Raw genomic sequence first — 19,403 nt, 5'->3', positions numbered from 1 at the left:
TCCAATTCTTTTAGTCAAAAAGAAGCTTTAAAGCACACATTCAAGAATCTTGCATCTAGTAACCTGCAAGGTTAAGCATGTCTGCTACAAGCAGCAAATAAATTAGTGAAAGAAAGCTAAATTATGTGTGTTTACTGCTGAGGAGCTCAGCTAAATGAACACTACAGGAGCCAAACAATAGTTCTGCCCTCATCACAGCATAGCAGAATTGCATCATATTGTGAATGGGAAACCGTGTAGCACAGTCCAATGACCACTGCTGACATGCCGGCTCATACTAATCATCATCAATGTATTATTAATTACTATTTATTTATTAATTACAGTGTTCAAAACCCCACAGGTGCCAGGCGCGTTTTGCGACTGGCGCAGGTTGAATTATTACCATGTGGAGATCTCTGGATGCCAGGTTGGCGACTAATACCTCCATCTGTCTGGGCCCTCCAGCTTTCTTAAGCAGGTAAGCAGAAGAACTTATTTATTGCATTTACATCCCATCCTTTTCTCCAAGGAGTACATGGTTCACCCTCCTCCTCAGTTAATCCCTACAACAACTCTGTAAGCTAGGTTAAACAAAGAGGCTGTGACTGGTCCAAGGTCATCCAGTGAGCTTCATGACTGAGTGGGAATTTGAACCCTGATCTCCCAGGTCCTAGTCTGACACTCTAACCACTACACCACACTGACTTCCAAGAGCACTTCTGCTATGGGGCAGCTATAAAAATTAAGTGGATATATAAATATGGGGAAAGCAAAATGTCACTTGCAGAAGGATCTGAAATATTTTCCATGAGGCTTGAATTTGATTTATTCAGAATAGTTTTACTCAATGTTTTAATGTGTTGTAAACCACTTTGAGCTTTTTTCTTTAAAATATAAAGCAGTATAGAAATAATAGCTATTATTTTTATTATTATTTCTTCAAACACACACCCATGGCATCTTGGTTTAAGATATATAAGGTTAGCCTATACATCTAAGTTCCTAACACTGGTGATGAAGTTGACAGTAGACAACAAAAGCTTATGTCATAATTAATTTGAACTTTTGTATCATCACAGACACAAGGCTTCAATGGAATAGGTACAGAATCAGCTTAAGTCAGTCAAATGAGAAAATAAGTGATGCAGATGCGGGAGTTAAAGTTATCTTTATACTTCAGTAACACCCTGCATCACTTTTGAAAGAAACTATTAAACTCGTACCCCTATTCCTACAACAATGTGAAAATGCTACATGCCCATCTCAGGTACATGTTGGGAAGTATTTTTTAAAGTATGCTTCAGACACTACATGTTAACAGGTCTTCAAACATCAGGAGTACAACTATGTTGCTTGTGCAACTTTCAATTATGAGACAGAAGCAGCCCTCAGAAATAGAGGTGATGTTCAGAAATGCCATGGAGCATGGAGAGAATTACATTAAATCCATGGCTCCCACCCAAAATGACTCTGAATAAAACTTAAATGTCAGGAGGGCTTCAATCCTTCTTGAAGAGAAGGATAGTTATGATTCAATTTTAAAATGTTATAAAGTAGGCTAGCCAACTTCAACTAACCTAGAATTAACTGACTGAATTTTCATTCTGAACAAGCCATAAATATGTATACATATTTCTAGCTTACAAAGCATAGGAACACCCAGTAAATACAATTGTAGCTCTCTGCAGAATGCTTCTATAGTATACTTATGGTGGGGGGAAAGTTTAAATACCGTACTACTTTTTATGAGTACCTTCTGTGGATCTGAAAATACATACCTGTTACAAAAACTAGCCCCGTAAATGCCAATGTTCACTGATTATGTATTAAATAAAAGGAGTAACTCAAAGGATTCCACTGATGGAATTCAAGCACATCACATGGAAGTGATATATACATTTCAGACAAGGTCTGCTAACAGTTGTGGTATATCACCGAAGTTATGAGCTGCTGAGATAGCTCCGTCGGTAGAACATGAAACTCTTAATCTCAGAGTTGTGGGTTTGAACCCCATGTTGGGCAAAAGATTTCTGCATTGCAGGGAGTTGGACGAGATAACTCATGTGGTCCCAACTTTACAATTCTATGATTCTAAGACAGCCTCTTCCTTAAGACATTACTTGTTATACTACCTGGTGAAGAAGTGGTATATTTATTTATCCAGAGACTATGTGCTAGCAAACTTAAACTTTCTGCTATGCAGCACTTTAAACAATCATGTTTTGTATGACCAAATATGTGCACAAATCACTCTTCTCGCCCTGTACATTACTTATTTCAACTTGACTTCACAAAAAGCCATCACTGAAAACTATATCACTGTGTGTGTGCAAATGTTTTAAAAAGTATTTGAATCGTATATTGCATAAAATTATTCCTTCAAGTGTGCACAATTTAGCCATTTTTTCATACACATCACTGCAATTATTTAACATGAAGACCAATAACAACCTCAATGGTAAACCAGGATAACAGCTCCTACCTGTGGCTTATTTTCCTGCCTAAGTATCCAAACTCCTTATATGACAAGCATTCTGTTCAACAGAAACTGATGTTTTTTGTAGTATGCCATTCACAATCTCAGATTGCCTATTGCAATTCTCTTTTATAAATGTCAGTGGACATTTTTCACAGCAACAGATTCTGAAACACAACTGACAACTTTGAAGGTAAGGAGGCTTTCAGTTTTTATAATTAATTGCAATTGATTTTACTCACTGTATGATTTTTATATACACCATTTAGACTCTGGTAATTAAGCAGCATATAAATATGTTAAATAAAACAAATAACAACCAGACAAGTTATTTAGGCTGTTTTAATGATCTCACAGCCTTCAATTAAGTTATGCTTAACAGATATTACTCTATACAGTCAACATATCTGATTATTTTGACTACAAATAGGCCTCCCAATGCTGAACAAGCTTTCCCTTTTTATCTGGCAGATAAATCTTCCCCTATCCACCATGGCAAAAAACATCACTCCTCTGCATTGCAGGTACAATTGTGAACCCCAATATATACAGTAACCTCAGTGCTTGTGCCCAAACTAAGCTCCCACACTTCCCTGCATTTTAATTCAGGTTCCACTTACATTTCTTTCCAAGAGGTCCCTATAATAAAAGCTGTAGGAATGGCACTCTTCCACCACAGAAAAACTAAAGTGTAACCTTGGCCATTGCAAGTGAGCAAGATGTGGTGGCCTGGTTTGCACAAACAAATCCTGCCTTAGTAAGACAGGATATGCCCTAGTATTATACACTCACATGCTGGTTCTTTGCTAACTGAAAACTATGGCTTCTCTGGCAGTCCTCTTCCAGAATCTAAAGCCAACTTCACTTCACACATAACGGGAAACTATGCTTAACTTTGGCTTCCTGGTTTGTTTCCACATACCTATACAGTATTGTAGGAGCAAAAGCAAGTGCATATACAACCAATATATTTAATATGACCATAAACATGACTGCAAAGTTCAACAAAGCTAAACAAAATTAGCCATCAAATCAGTGGGTTCTGAGTGCCCTGATTCAGATTACCATTTCTGTCAGCATAACAAAAATGAGTACACGGCTGGCTTTTTCTCTCCAGGAGAACTGGATTTTCTTAACAGCCTCTAGACTCACATGCAAAACTGCCAACCCAGTCTATCCATGCCCCCCTTCCCCAAATACTATATATTTTCTTGACTCACGTAAAAGCAAAGAAGAGTGTGGTGGATCCTACTAGGAAGATTGCAGCCGCTGATACAGGGACATACTTGCTGGGTTTGAATCTCTTTCCAGATGCTGCTGGCATGTTGGAGCTCTGATCGATGATCCGCCCTGCAGCATAGCCTAGGCCCAACTGGAGTCAGAAAGGACAAGAAAATGCAGGAGGGACCTTCAAAAAGAAAAGCAACTGTGCAAAGGAGAGACTTTTAAATCTGTATTCAAGTTCTTGTAGTTAGCTGTTACGAGTCAGATCAGATTTACAGTATGATCCAGATGAAAATGAATAGTAGTATGCACAACCAAAGTAAGTGTCACAGAAGACAACAATGGGAATTCTATACGTAGTCCCAAGATTCTTGTGGGGCAAGGAAAATTAAAAATATAAAATGAGAGCTTGTACTCCAACTGAAAATTCTAGTGGTTCAAGAAATTGTGCAGGTTCCTGTACCAGGAAAGCCCTGTAAAAATGTGCGCTTCCTAGAGTAGAGTAGAGATGATCCTCTTCTGAGGTGACACAGAGTTGAAAAATGCAGCAAATGAAGTATCAGAACCGGGCTAGACGTTTTAGTGCAAGAGTGCAGGATGAGCCAAATAAGCACCCCAACAAAGGTGATCAATGAAAGACACAAGGTATATACTAGGTTTTGATGGTTTGCTTTGTTATTATTTTTGTTTCAGAAAACACATGGTAATTTTGCAATGTAGACTCTGGAGCAAGTTTCTCCTTTTCAATCTGTTTGTTGTTGCTCAGCGGAAGGTTATTGTGTTAGCAAATCTGCCATGCTTGTGCACATCATTCTCTGCCCCCCACCTCGTGCCACAAATGTTCTCTTCTTTTAAAGTAGGAGCACTCTCCCCTGATTTCACCAGGAACTAGGGTTGTCTGGCATTCGTTGTTTAATTTTGTTTATTTCTCTCTTGACTACTAAATCCGGGTAACAGCTGGTGCAAGGTTGAGCTGAAAATCCTTTTCTTTCAAGGGGGAGTAGGGGGCACACTGGAAGGCTGGTCTTGCGTTTTAGTCTCCTTATTTGTTCCCTTGTGTACAACACCAAAAATCCTTCAACAAGTCCAGTTTTACTGGTAAAAACTGAAAATTAAGTTTGAGATTGCTTCATTAATTATGGATCAGTTGTGTCTGGAGTAGACCCAGTTAGAGACTGAGTTTTCAAATGTTTTCCTAAAAATCCAAAATGTAACTGACAGTAAAAAGAAAAGATGCCTGGGACCTCCACACCCATGTCCTAGAGCACTTTGTCTGCTCCAAACTGTTGCACTCTCACACAAATAAAATTAATCCTTATTCATTCATATTTGCTTTAAAAGTCTTTAAATCATTTTGCCAACTTGTCATCTTGAGCTTCTTGTACCTAGAAGAGAAAAAAATAAGGTTAAGCATTCAAGAGAAAGTGAAATGCAGTACTGATCCTTAGTACAGATCTGAGAGTTAAGAGCCAAAGTACTTTTCCCATATGAGAACCTATAATTATGGGTAACAGTCTTATGTGACTCAGTTTCCACATCTGTAAAACTTGTGAGACATGTTATATTTAGGACACACACCAGGACATATTTTGCACTCAGGGAACTTCAAACATCCATTAACTCATTCCGGATTTTGGGATTATCTAAAATTATCTATTAATGTTAATAAAACCGAAACCCAAAACCCGTTGGCTTACCTTTATTTTCAACATATTCAGAGCCAGGATTCCACTCTTTTAAAAAGGCAGATTTTCAAAATTATTGCACTTCAAAAGACAGTATACATTAAGACAGCTAACTCTTTGTTCTACCAGAATTAGGTGATTGTTTCTCAAAATGTCAGGGTCAAATATTTCATGGCTTGTATCTTAAAAGGCACACTCTTTACTGTTATAAAGTTTTTATCCTTAAAATAGATTTGCAGAACCTAACTTTCAGATCTGTTACTTTGCCCATCAGTCCTTTAAGCCTCTCCCCAGCTATGCACATCCCCTTTGACTGTATTTCCCATTGGTCAGATTCTCTCTCCTTTCTTCTGATATGCCTTCTGGATGTTGCTTGCAAGATGATTAATAGCCTTCTCTTTCCCTTGTAGGTTTAACAAATAGATTCCTACAAGCAGGAACCTTGTAGTGTTTTCCAGCTCATAATGCTGTTGTGCATCCCCAACCAATAAATGAACTCCTGTTCAGCAGCCAGCCTGGATCAGGAGCTTTGGAATGAATGTTCAGTGTTGCTTTCCCCCCGCCATTGGGTGGGGTTTCAGGGAGATTATTTCTGACTCCCCCACTATATAATACCAAAGGGTTCTGGACTGGTTGCAAGCCCAGTTTATAACAACATTGGGGGGGGGGGGCTTCTAAGAAGTGTGGTAAAGGGAAAATATGTGCTTTTTTCTTTTTAACTTCATGCCATTTTTCTGCAGGGGCATCTGGAAAACCACCTTGCCCTGAAGGAAGGGGAGAAGAAAGAAGCTTGGGGATTCCACCCATCCTGCTCCCTCCATCGTCCAAATGCCATCACATGGATTCCTGTAGAACCAACTTGCCCGAGGAGACTGGAAAAGAGACACAGCCTGGTGAACAGCCAACACCCAGCTGCTATAGCAACCCTTCCCCCAAACTGCAGTCACAGTTTAGCTTCTTTGCTACCTATCAACAAGAACATCCCACAAAGAAGGGACGTGTGATCAGTAGTAATGAAAAACTCATATGAGAAATGAGACACCTGAAGAGTGAACTAATTGACATGATACAGGGAACTGTGGGATTAAATCATTTAACAAAGACGTTTCAGAACCTTAAAACCCACTTTTCTAATTATTTACTAAGTATGATAGTACTGTCTCTCAGAACAACTTTTGAAAAAGAAACATCAATGATCAGAGTAGAATAAGACTACTGTTTGAGATTACAGGATGAGTCAGGTCCCTAGAAATACAGTAGGAGGTCTGTATACTTTGACTACCCAAATCCAAATAAAATTTCACGAAAGAGCTATTCCTTAGAGCCTAGAGCCAACTATAGGCTGAGTTATTTTAACTGGACCAGACAAAAAATTCCAAGGCCAATAGAAACATAGCAAGAAGGTGTGGTACTCAATGTCTAGGAGTAACTATATTAAATGTGATGATCCCACTAGAATATCACAGAACCCTGCAGGACGGTACAATAAATGAATATGTACAGAATTTTTTTACAATACCTCAAGTTCAAAGTTACCCACCTCCAATAAAAAAGGGAGTCGAAATACAGAGGACAAAGGAACTAGAGAAACTAGAGAAAGGAAGAACATAAGGGGGGAAAGGCAGTGAATCTGTATATAATTTAACTGTACATCCAGAATGTAGCCATTTGGGCTCTCTGGAGCAAAGGGGTAAGAAATGGTGCTAATGGAAATTCCAGGGCAGGCAGTGAGAGAGGACAGACAAGACCTTGCAGACAGCAACTATACTAAGACTATTTACTTATGGAAACCATCCTCCACTGCTGTTTAACCATGCTGATCCCCCTTTGTCTTATTTGCATCTCTTTTGAGCAGTGACATGAATTTTATTTGACCTTCTACATAGCTTTAAGTAACTTCCAGGCGGTATCTGATACTTCTGTGTCTTACCACTTCTGTGTCTTACCATCTTACTTTTAACAGATTCAAAGGGTGGGATTAAACTAATGGGTCCCCTCAGTGGAAGTCCTGCGCAAAGACTAATAATAATAATAATAATAATAATAATAATAATAATAATAATAATTTTATACCCCGCCCATCTGGCTGGGTTTCCCCAGCCACTCTGGGCGGCTTCCAACAAAAGATTTAAAATACAGTAAGACATCAATCATTAAAAACTTCTCTAAACAGGGCTGCCTTCAGATGTCTTCTAAACATGAGATAGTTGTTTATTTCTTTGACATCTGATGGGAGGGCGTTCCACAGAGCGGGCATCACTACCGAGAAGGCCCTCTTCTGTTTCTCTGTGCAATGGGGCTTCCCCCACCCCATACACATGCTAAAAGTAATTGACTCTGGGAGGATCAGGGAAAACCCTGGAGGAGAGGGGGATTGCTATGCATGGCAAGGAAGAACATGACACTGAATTTCTAATTTGTTAGAACTGCTGCACTCTACACACACACAAAGAAATATAGTGAAATGTTGGCCTTTCTGGGAAATTTCCCACACTCACATGCTAAATTAAATTAAAAATAAATCTGATAGCATTTGTTCAATTATTTCCAAGCAGACTGATAGCATTTCTAGAAGTGACTAGAGGAGGAATGACTACTGCAGAGAGTGCAGAGAGAAGAAACACCAAGCTGCATCTGCAGCAGCAGAACAATCTGCCCCAGCTGCAACAACCATGCCTGTCCCGTATCAGTCTCTACAATCACAACAAGCGTTGTAACTTTCCAACAGTTTAACCCTCAAATTGTCTCCTATTGTCTCCCAAGACAGACGCATGCCAACCAATCGGACAGCACTTACATCTTCTATTAGATCCTGAGCACTACTTTGGATAATTCAATAGTTGCCTCATTTTATTGGTTGTATGACTAATTGTTGCATGGCAAAATGTGTGGGTTTTTTTAAAACCAGAAATGTTATCTGACAGACCTATGGTCCCCCAAAAAGCTTTTGTTGCTTTGGCCACCAGCAACTGAGTGAAAACAACAAGCATTTATGTTCCTACATTTTCTACTTATATGCCACTTGAAAAGAAAGTGGTTAAGAATTCAGAAACTGATGCTAGTCAAGGCACATTGAAATTAATGGTTCTAAGTTAATCACATCAACTAATTTCAACAGAACTTACTATGAACAGAACTAAGATTGGAAGCAATCCTGAAAACTAACCATGATTTAACTCTTGCATGTAACAGCAGTAATTTAGCTGTCATTGTCAACCAGTGATGTGGGGTTTCTAGAAAACTTCTGGAGGGAATTTCGATACAAATTATAGAGTAAATTGCATGAGATAATTTGTGGTGCCTTAAGTGATTTAAATTAGAATATTTATTTTATTTGCATTTAGAGGAAAAAGCCAAAAACATTGCCAAGCTTTTAAAATATTTATTAGTAACTGGCATGCATTCAGTATTATGAACAAACCTATGAAAGTAAAAAGTTTCTATGGAGAAATAAAGCACTGGAAAATGTTACACCCACATCACTATTTCAGCTAGACAATCTACTTCCAGAATCCTTTTAAAAGCAGCAAATCTATTTGTTTGCTCCATTATCTTCAGTATAGGTCCATCTTTTCCCAGGCACAGGTCAAATAAATGCATTTCTCTCTAGAAAAATACCAGTCGGAATATTTTCCTTTCAAGATGCCCGTCTCCACCCCCCCCCAAATGCTCAAATTATAACCATTCATATGCAGATTTGCATCTCCATAAACTGTACAGTTTCAACAACATCCTGCTAGAGGGAAGGTCATATGCCTCCCTACAGCCCCCCAGGGTGACCTACCATACTGTTTTGAAAAGTACCCCAGTGCCCTATATCAGCTTTTTAGGGAGCACATAGGGAAGATGGTATTGGCAAAAATCATCTCCCTGTACCCTTCCTCCAGCACACCACTACTCTTACCACAAGACTCAATCCAAATCAACAATTGTTATTTCAAACAATTACCCTAAATTTCAACTGTATATAATAATGAAAACTCAATGAGTACTATGTTGTTTGCTGGCATACAGAATAAGAATTCTAATTCAGGTAAGAGCTTGTCAATGGAGTTTCATGCAGCAGCATTACCTGAACCATCCTCAGCAAACTGCTTATTCTGTTATTTATGTTATAACAAATTAGAAAAAAATACTTGGTGTTCAGTTTTAATTTTCTGCAATCTTTTCTTCCAATGTGACTCAGATACCTCATTTCCAGTACATCTGATATTACCCCCTTTATTCACTCTTCCTTCTTAAAAAAAATATTTTCTGACTTGTATTATCAGCCGTCACACTTTTCACACATTATCATTTTCCTATAGTTAAATAATGAACATGTACAGTGAATGCTTGGGTTGTGAACGTGATCCGTGCAGGATGCACATTCACCACCCGCGTCTGCGCACGCGTGGGTTGTGGTTCGGTGCTTCTGCGCATGCGCAAAGCGCGATTTAGCACTTCTGTGCATGCGCAACCGCCGAAACCCAGAAGTAACCCATTCCAGGACTTCCGGATTTTGGCGGTCCGCAACCCGAAAAAACACAACCTGAAGTGGCTGTAACCCTAGGTATGACTGTATTGCTGATTTTCACCCTGAAGCCCTTTCATTCAGCCACCATGCTTCCCGATTTACCAAGGCTACCAATACAGTATAAGTAAAATGACTCTCTAAAGTGTTCCCTGGTATTATTTTCTTCATGTCCAAATATTACCTTCTATAGCCTTTCTAGTTGTCTCTTATCCACCTAAGCTTCCTTTTAGAAGAATCTGTTTCGTGATTTTCCCCACCTTTCCCCAGACACCATTACTCAGGTCACCATTACTTACTTACCCATACTGTTTTTTCACCTCACTGAACTTAACTCCAAACCCTTAGTCAAGGCAGCCAGTTTTGAAATTCACCCATTCCCCCCCCCCACAACTTTCCCCAATTCCTTATCCTTTACATTTTCATTAAAGCGTCAACAGTCTCAGGTGAACCATGACAGCAGTACCTTCAATCTGCCTCCTTACACAAGCTCCACTATTCTTTACACCTCCAATTCATACATATACAAAGGCTGTACTACTGATTACAATTTCTTCTGCTCCCTAAACCCATAATTTCTTCACTCTAGAACACTATCATCAGTGTTTATATTAGGCATTAGTCTTCCTGAAACAATACCACATTCTTTTTTCAAAAACTTATTGGCATCTCACTCACCACCTCAAAGTACCGTATTTTTCGCTCCATAAAATGCATGTTTTTCCTCCTAAAAAGTAAAGGGAAATGTCTGTGCGTCTTATGGAGCGAATGTGTGGTCCCTGGCAGCGGCAGAGCTGGGGACTTTGGTTCCCAGAGTGGCACGTCGCCCGTGCGAGCGTCCCCCATCTGTGCAAGGGGGTGGGGAAAGGTGAGGCAGGGGAAGAGGGCTTTAGAACACTCTTTAGAGTTCCCTCCATCTGAGGAGCTCTGTGACTTGCATGAGAGCAGCCAGGAGCCAGCACAGAGGGGGATCTTCCTCCCTCGCGCGCTCTGTCAAATTGAGACGGGGAGCTTTTTTGTTGCTTTCCTCCTCTAAAAACTAGGTGCATCTTATGGTCAGGTGCGTCTTATGGAGCAAAAAATACAGTAATGCTATCTGTATTCACCAAGGCTTACTAGACTAGAATTCTAAGGATACAATTCTGTGCCACATGCTGCAGTAGGTTTTTAGCTTTTTCTATTTTATCTGTAAGCTGCCTTGAGTCCCAGACAGAGTAAAAGGTGGGAAATAATGATCATAATAGGTGGAGGGGAAGTAACGGCATATATGATACACAAGCCCACTTCTTCAATCCACTTTACAAATTAAGCTGTTGTTGTTTCTCAAGCCACTTTGCACAATATAGATGTAACTGCAAAGCTTCCTAAAAACAATCTCACAAGAGCTAGTAACTGTTTAAAGATGTTTATCCAAATAAGGCCCAGTTTTTAGCTCTAGTGCTGCAAAGTTCCAAGAATATCTTTATTCAAATCCTGAAGAGGAGTGTCTCTTAAACAGCTAACTTCAAATTATTGTCAACAGTTTTCCGTCATATTAAAACAAGTTTGGCTTGAATAGTTGTTTTTAAAAATGTAAATTTCCTGCCGTCTTAAACAACTAGGTTAATATTAATTTAGCCATAAGAATGCTAGTCCTACAGTTCATCATCAAACCAAATCAATGCCATAACACAGGGATGTCCAACAGGTTGGTTGTGTTTGACTGGGATCCCCAGGAGATTCTGACCTGAACCCCCCCCCCCAAAAAAGGGACATTCCTCCTCCACTCCTCCCTAAAAAAGCTCAACAACTTTGACTTGAAACCTTCCCAACAAAGGGGCAGATCACTGCCAGTTTTTGTTTTTTATTCTGTGAGTAGATTGCAGTCTGTTGGGAGTTGGACGTCCCTGCCCTAACAGATTCACTGTGTGAAAAGAAGATATTCTATGAAAAATGAAGAACCATTTTTTAGATATGAATATTTACACCTAAACATATGCATTTCATTCTCATTGATAAAAAAACAGCTCTAGTCTAACCAGTCACCATCAGATCTTGCTTCTACGTGTAAGTATGGACTTTTTTGCAGGGTGGGAGGCTGGACCAAGGCAGAATAAAGTAGAAAACACATTACAGCAGCAATGACAATATTACCCAGTCAGCAGGTTCCTATATTCCCATATTTAAATGCACAGACTGTCACAAGTGCTATGATTCTTATATAGGGATTTTAAGGACATTACCTCTACAGTGGTACCTCCAGTTACGAACTTAATTCGTTCAGGAGGTCCGTTTGTAACCTGAACCGGTCTTAACATGAGGCACGCTTTTGCTAATGGTGCCTCCCACTGCTGCTGCGCTACTTCCGCTCGCATCCCGGGACAAAGTTCCCAACCAGGAGACCTACTTCTGGGTTAGGGGAGCTCGTAACCCGAAGCATTCATAAGGTGGGCGGTACGTAACACGAGGTTCCACTGTATAGCAAAAAGAATAGCATGCAAAATATATACAGTGCAATGTCACATACTCAGTTGCTAGATTTTGCACTGCCCTGATGGACATACGTCAAAGGACGTTTTGTCTCACAAACCAGGCCTAAACAGAAGGCCCATAATGCAAGACCTGTGCTGCTTCACGTTCCCTTATAATCACTTTTAACCATTTGTCTTTTCTCTCTGCTTTAAATTTATGTGAGTTATAACTATTTGCTTTTACCCCTCTCCTCTTTAAGTCTTATGTGCTTTATTTTATTCGCGTGTTTGTATCTTATGCTGGTCTGCGACCTTAATAAAGTTTGTTGTTGTTGTACAGTGCAATAAAGACACACAGTCTTGCAGTAATATCCACCCTGCTCATATTAAATTAAAGCTTGCTGGCTGGGTAGACTCAAGCTGGTGCTCTTGAGCTCACTAAAGAGCTTCTGAACCAGCATATGCCTCTACTAATGGAAGTGTGGGGGCTATATTTGCATATTATCCCCCCCCAGCCCCTGAAAACAGGCTGCAGATAATTGGCAGACCTGTCAGAAGAGGGAAGAAGGTGACACAGAGGCAGGAGAGGTGAAATCAACAAAAACTGCTTGCTTTCTCTTTGCTGGATCAAAAGCACTTATGTGAAAGTAAGGGCACCAACTGAAATGCACCCACACTCAACTTAAAAACGTACACTTATTCTTTAAAGTGCTTTACAATTCTATTCGGGTTCAATATTTCCTGCTTTCCTTTTATTTTTCCAATCACATTTGAAGGGATCTCTGAAATATTCTGATATGTGTCCTTGCCCGAATAGTTGCTAGAACCTTCTTCTCTTCATTATCTACAGGGAAGGGCAAAGTTCTCATCATACAGTACAGGATATGTTTTCTTGCACAAAGATCAGCTTATCACTATATACTGTCTCTTCCAAGTGAACAAGGTTTTCCAAACAAATGGAAAGAACGGGAAACACATATACAGCTATGATTCATTACTGTGATTTATACTTTTCATGGTAAAATACATTTAAGGAATGGAGACATTACCACAGTATACTCACTAATTAGTTAAACTTTATCAAGATTTAGATATGATGTAGTGTAACTTTTACCTAATCAAAGCCTCTATCACATGTGAATCACACTGGCCCCACCTTCAGGCATGGGTGTTGATTTCACACAAACACACCATGGAAGCAAAGCTGAAAGCCCAGTAACTCTCTGTGAACCACATGTACATTGCCTTGGGTTCCATAGTGGAAGAAAGGTAGGATATAAAAAGAATAAATTTTCAGAAATAAAACAATGCCATGTGAGTCTCTCTGGGTATTCCACAGATGGGCACTACTACCAAGAAGGCTATACTCAGATGACAGAAGTGCCTGGAGTGAAGTTTCCAAAGAGGACCTTAATGCACATACAGGTTGGTATGAGAGCAGGCAGCCCTTTGGGTACTTGAGTCCTAAGCCTTGTAGGACTTTAAAGATAAACTGCAGCACTTTGAATGGTACTTGGAAATGGACTGGAAGCCAATGTAAGTTTCTGAAGACCAGTGTGATGTGTTTCTACTGATTAGCCCCAGCCCCTGGTGGCTATATCTAGAACTAACTGCAGTTAATTCTTCAAAGATTCCCACATATAATACATTTCAGTAATTAATCCTAGGTGTTACAGAGCATAGAAAACAGTGGGCATCAGAATACCGTATAGGTGACATGCCATATAGAACAGAGGGGAACAGTTGGGGTTGCAGGGAGAATTATCAGTATAGAAATATAAAGGAGAAAATAACTGATAAATGATTGTACTGATCAAGGAGCTGTGCATGCTGTATAGGTGCAGAAGGAAAGAGGCTTAACAGAGAGAGGGGTTCAGGAATAAAAAGGATTAACAGGTAATGACTTAAAAGGAAAAACAACAAGCTAGAATAGTATCCCCCCCAAAAAATTCCTAGCTAATGTTACTATGCAATCTAAGTTAATATCTAAAAGTGGCCTTCAAATTCATTTAAATTGTTGAGGAGTTGGGATAATAAGGAAAACATAAGATACTTCAATTCCTGAAGTGCTTGTTCAAGCAAACATTAACAGATGAGGGAGGACCTGCTCCATCCATTACCAAGGTGACTTTGTGTACAGGAGATAAAAAGGTTTACTTCCTGAAAAGCAGGGCAGAGGCAAATGCTGGGATGTCTTCTTAACACTTTCAATCAGTCTTCCTTAAGTAAAAACATGGGGTCTATATAACTGCCCAGGAAGCATTTGTGAGAAATACAGATGGCATGCTCTTCTGAATAATCCCTAGACAAGAAACTAAACTTCTTCACTTTTCCACCATATGAACACAAAGTAAGAAGCAAAGGAGAGGAGGGCTTGGTAAAGGTAAGAAGTGAAATATGATGTACAAGATATAAAAGTATCAGCTAGTTAACAAGTAAGTATCTTTGCTTTTCAGCAAGATCTTTCAAAGGGTTACTTATGGAAAGCGTTATCGTCAGGAGAATAAGTAATGCCATCTACATTTTGCAAGGCTATGATTACACACCCAACACAATATGGAAGACAAGCCCCGTTTCTATATTTCCAACTTGGTCCCCTCACTCCAACTATCGCCACACACCTACAGGCCGGGCCCCAAACTATAATTACAAACCTATTAGTAGATACGTTACCCTTAAAACAAGCGGCCTTAAGTAGGCCACCACCTTGTCAAGTGACCACGGTTTTATAGAACAGAAAGTGGGGGGGGGGGGAGAGAGGAGAGAGAGAAGGAGCTTATCGGGAAAGGAACTTATCCACTCATGAGTATTACCGACAACACAAGCTGCTACCGGCACGGAACTCAAAAGAAAAACACTTCGCAACCCTCTAAAAGCGAAAGTAACAGTAGCCGTCGCAAAGAGAGAGCGGGGGTGCGGCGGGGGCCACCTACGCGGGAAGGGCCCTGAGGGGACGTAGGTGGGGTGGAAGTTACACTCTCGGCCAGCCCACGGCAGGAAAAGGATGGGATGGGGAGGTAAGGCGAGCGAGGGGGAAGCACGCGACGCGGCTACTTCCTTCTCTACTCCCTCACTCTTCACTACCCCGAGGAAGGGCAGGGAGACGTTAGGCCCCGCCGAGCCGTTGCTGAGGGAGTCCCTCTCCACGCCCGCCTCGCCCTTAGGTGGAGGTGAGCCTCTCCCTCCCGTGCCCTCGCTACCATCACCCCCCGGCCCGCCTCGCCTGGCAACTCACCCGCCAAAAACGTTCCCGCTGGTGCCGCTGCCGCCGCCGCCGCCGCGCCTGGCTCCCGCCCTGTGAGGCGAGGAACTCGCTCGCTCGGCCCAAGCAGTGAGGAGAAGCACCAAGCAAGGGGCGCGGGGCGCGCACGCGCGCTCTCAAAGCCGTCCGGGCTCGCGACGCGGCTCGCCGGTTGGTCAGGTTGCTGCTCGCCCGCGCTCCCCCACGCGCGCGTGCGCACTCGCTCCCCAGTACACCCCGCCTTCGCCTTCCTTCGCTCGCGCTCTCGCGGGCATGCGCGGGAAGCGATAGGCTGAATGAAGGAAAGGATTCGTTTGCGTAAAAGGGGAGGAGCCGCGCGTCTACAAATCGTGATTGAGGGAAGAGAGGAGCAGCAGCAATAGCAACAGCGGCATTTCCACACGCATGCGCCGTCTCGTGGTACCCGAGAGGACCAGGACCACCTTACGAAAGAACCGGGAGGGGTAGGGACGAAAGCATAGGGCGAGCATGCGTGAATCGTCCTCCCGTATGCAGATTATTTCTTGACGTCCCACTTCCAAGCACCTTATTGGTACGCTGCGGCTGAGATTGACAAACCTGATATCCTGTCGTTTATTAGACTTCATATAAGGTGACGATCTAGTGGTGTCATTGATTTAACACGGAATTGCTGATTATAATCTCTGTTGCAGTTTGTAGTGGATCATCTGTAATTGTATTTCTAGATCTCTCAACGTTCTTTTAATATACATAAATGTGGTTTGTGTATGTATATATATAAGCTTAATTAAACATTACGCAAACATTTTCATCTGCACCTTTTAAAAAAATCTGTTTTTGTTGTTTTTTAAAAATTTAATGTTTAAAATGTGCTGGGCACTGTCCTGCAGCACAACCTTAAACGTGTATACTCACAAGTACTGCTCATTTATTTCAAAGGGTCTTAATCCCTGGTAAATTATAGGATCGCTGCAGCATTAAACACACTTCTACTTTTGACAAAAGGACTCATTGCATAAGACAAGTTTGGACTCTTAAACATAAACATTTCACAGTCAGAACGTGTGAAAATAAATTTGCATGTCATCTCGTGTTCCTACCTTAATATTTATACAGTTCTGTATCTGAAGAAGTAGGCTGACACTGATCAAAGCCTCTGTTGTATTTAATATTAACCTGAAAATGTATTATTTGATCTGTACTTTAATTAAGGGTGACCATATTTCATCTACACCTTGTGAAGCAAGCTCTCCATCTAGCTGTGAGAGATGTGAATTCTTTAAAAAATGCAATTATTGTATCCTGTACAGTATTCTATTTTCAGAATAAAACTTACTGTATTTGGGGACATGGAATGCAGAAAGCCAAGAGAGCGGTTGTCTAAAAGGTGATGAAAGAGGGATGGTGAGTACAGTGTGACACATCCCTAGGATTTGGAACCTGAGGGCAATACTTGAGATTGATGACAAAGAAACACCATGGGATTGCATGTTTAATGAAATGACAAAAGACCTTAAGTTGTGGAGAAAACAGAGAAGCAAGATATGTTGCGGTAACAAGGATTGAAAGCATATTTACAGTACTGTATATACTTAAAATATTTTAAACAGCCATTCATTCCTTCTTCCCAAGGAATGATAATTTTGTGCAGAAAGGCTATAGAAGTTTCCAGCACATTTGCTAAATGTTTACAGACATGACTGTTAAACATAGAAGTTTGTGCTTTAGATGCATTCAGTGCCTTTTTTCCTGGGAGTACTCAAGAGTAAGCAGTACCAGCACCTTTCCCCCCAAATGTTAAAAGTGTGTCACTTACTGTAACAACTTCATGGTGAGTACCGGCACCATTTTTCTATTAAAAAACAAGACTTCAACAGAGTATGTTCCAGAAGGAAGCCCCAATATATACTGTACGGACATTTACAGTGGTTTTTTGAGACATGCAGGCATCGTATCAGTGTGTGACACTGAATATTTTTAGGGGGCACTGAATACTTTGAACCTACAATTTTGGTTTGGCTGAATTAGCATCTGCTACAAAGCAGGGTGGGAAATGTCACATAAAACTGCTCCATAGCACATATTTTGTAGATAAATAGGGCTATAGTAAGATAACATTACTAAAATAAAGAAGCTTTTGTATTCATGATCATATGATCCCTTGATCACTTTCCTCTGTGGTGTAATACTTCACAAGAACTAAGATGTCCAGACACAAGCCAGGCAATTTAAGTAGCAGTGGTTGGAACAGACTAAACTGAAATGATTTAGTTCCAGATTATTATATTATAGCTAGCATCTATACAGTTTTTTCCAACTAAAATCCAGTGGTAAACAAATGGCAATTTGAAGAAGATATGTAGCAACTGCCCAGAGAGCCAGGGGCTTTTGAATGGTACTTCTGAGGCTAGTACAGCCATGGTTGACTTAAGACATTTTGCTTCCTGAGGCAAAGAACACAAGCAACCCCACATTCTAAATGGACTGGCAGCAAAATCTTTTTTCCAACACTGACAATCGAACAGCATCCTCTACCACAGGCATAGGCAAACTCTGGCCCTCCAGATGTTTGGGACTACAATTCCCATCATCCCTAGCTAAGAGGACCAGTGATGATGGGAATTGTAGTCCCAAACATCTGGAGGGCCAGAGTTTGCCTACGCCTATTCTACCATACCTGAGGGCAGAAGGCTAGCATAGGGGACACAGGGCAGCCTATATGGCCCATGCAGTTCTTTTCTCCAACACCCAACTTCTCATTCACTTCTTTGCCTAGCCTCGTCTGCTGTCCACACAAATAACTGCTCATCTCACAAGCAGAGCAATGCATGCTGGAGTGTGCAGGCTGGTCTGGCTCCCTTTCTGTCTGCTTGCTAAGTCAGGAGCCTTTCCCAATTGTGATACATTGAGAGAAGGCAACTATGATTTGAGAAAGCTAGCTAGCTAGCCAGCCAGCCTGCACAGGCCCAGGAACAAGCAAACATCACCACAGCGGATGAGCAGGGAACAGACAGTGGTCTTACTAGGTACGGCTTCTTCACCCCTACTCCCTCAGTAGCTGCTGCATGAGGCAACCATCTCTCTCCCCCTAACGGTATGGTCAGCTCTGCCTTTGACTGGATATATCATTGGGCTGCAGCTAGGCTGCCAGACCTGCTCTGACAGTGGTACAGAGGTCTTCTTTTTTTCAGTCTGGTAGCCAGTTGTTGTTAACTCTTCAGATTTTTACCATACAATTCTGTGCATCTTTATGCAAAAGGAGATTTTACTGTGCTCAGTGCGGCTTATGCTCAGGTAACTGTGAACAGAATTGCAGCCTAAACAATGTAAATGCAATTTGTTAACATCTTTAATTTGTGATCTCAACTCCATGTTCCTTTCTTTTTTCTTTCACTATCCATAATCACAGATGTCTGTTGAGAAAGTTTAAAACAGCAGGCTTAACTTCTCACAAGATGTGACAACTGCAATCCATGTTGTGGAAACAATTAAAAGATCAAGTGATCACTTGATGAACTGCCCAGGGAAACCTACCATTTAACAAATCAGTTATGTAAATGCTGATCCTTAGATCAATACAAAATACAAAAAAATCCTTCCAGTAGCACCTTAGAGACCAACTAAGTTTCTTATTGGTATGAGCTTTTGTGTGCATGCACACTTCTTCAGAATTCTTTAGACCAATAGTTAGTAAAAATAGGTTTCAACCACCACTTTAAGAGCAACAGTGACTGGCTGAGCACTACAACATGGGGGAGGGGGGTACCCTGCAGGGGACAGAAATGTTGTCTTCCTCCCCTTCCTCACTAGGATGTTTATCTTCACTATCTGCTCTCAATTTGCAGACTTT

At 40.9% G+C, this 19,403-nt stretch overlaps 1 protein-coding gene across 1 annotated transcript in view; it reads right to left on the bottom strand.

Annotated features, from left to right (window-relative positions):
* The window catches only part of ZDHHC5 (zDHHC palmitoyltransferase 5), a 39,453-nt gene extending 23,660 nt beyond the window's left edge, over positions 1-15,793 (bottom strand). The window contains exons 1-2 of the mRNA XM_083432479.1: positions 15,566-15,793; positions 3,679-5,067 (exon numbers count right to left, since the gene is read on the bottom strand). Of these exons, the coding sequence (XP_083288605.1) occupies positions 3,679-3,782 (104 nt within the window). The 5' untranslated portion in view covers positions 3,783-5,067; positions 15,566-15,793. The remainder of the gene's footprint in view (positions 1-3,678; positions 5,068-15,565) is intronic.
* Between the last annotated feature and the right edge of the window lie 3,610 nt (positions 15,794-19,403).

Source organism: Podarcis tiliguerta, assembly GCF_965153285.1.
Source record: "Podarcis tiliguerta genome assembly, chromosome: 1".
NCBI classification, from domain to species: domain Eukaryota; kingdom Metazoa; phylum Chordata; class Lepidosauria; order Squamata; family Lacertidae; genus Podarcis; species Podarcis tiliguerta.
The sequence above is the reverse complement of the archived record's forward strand: the minus strand, read 5'-3'. Positions and strand labels throughout refer to the sequence as shown.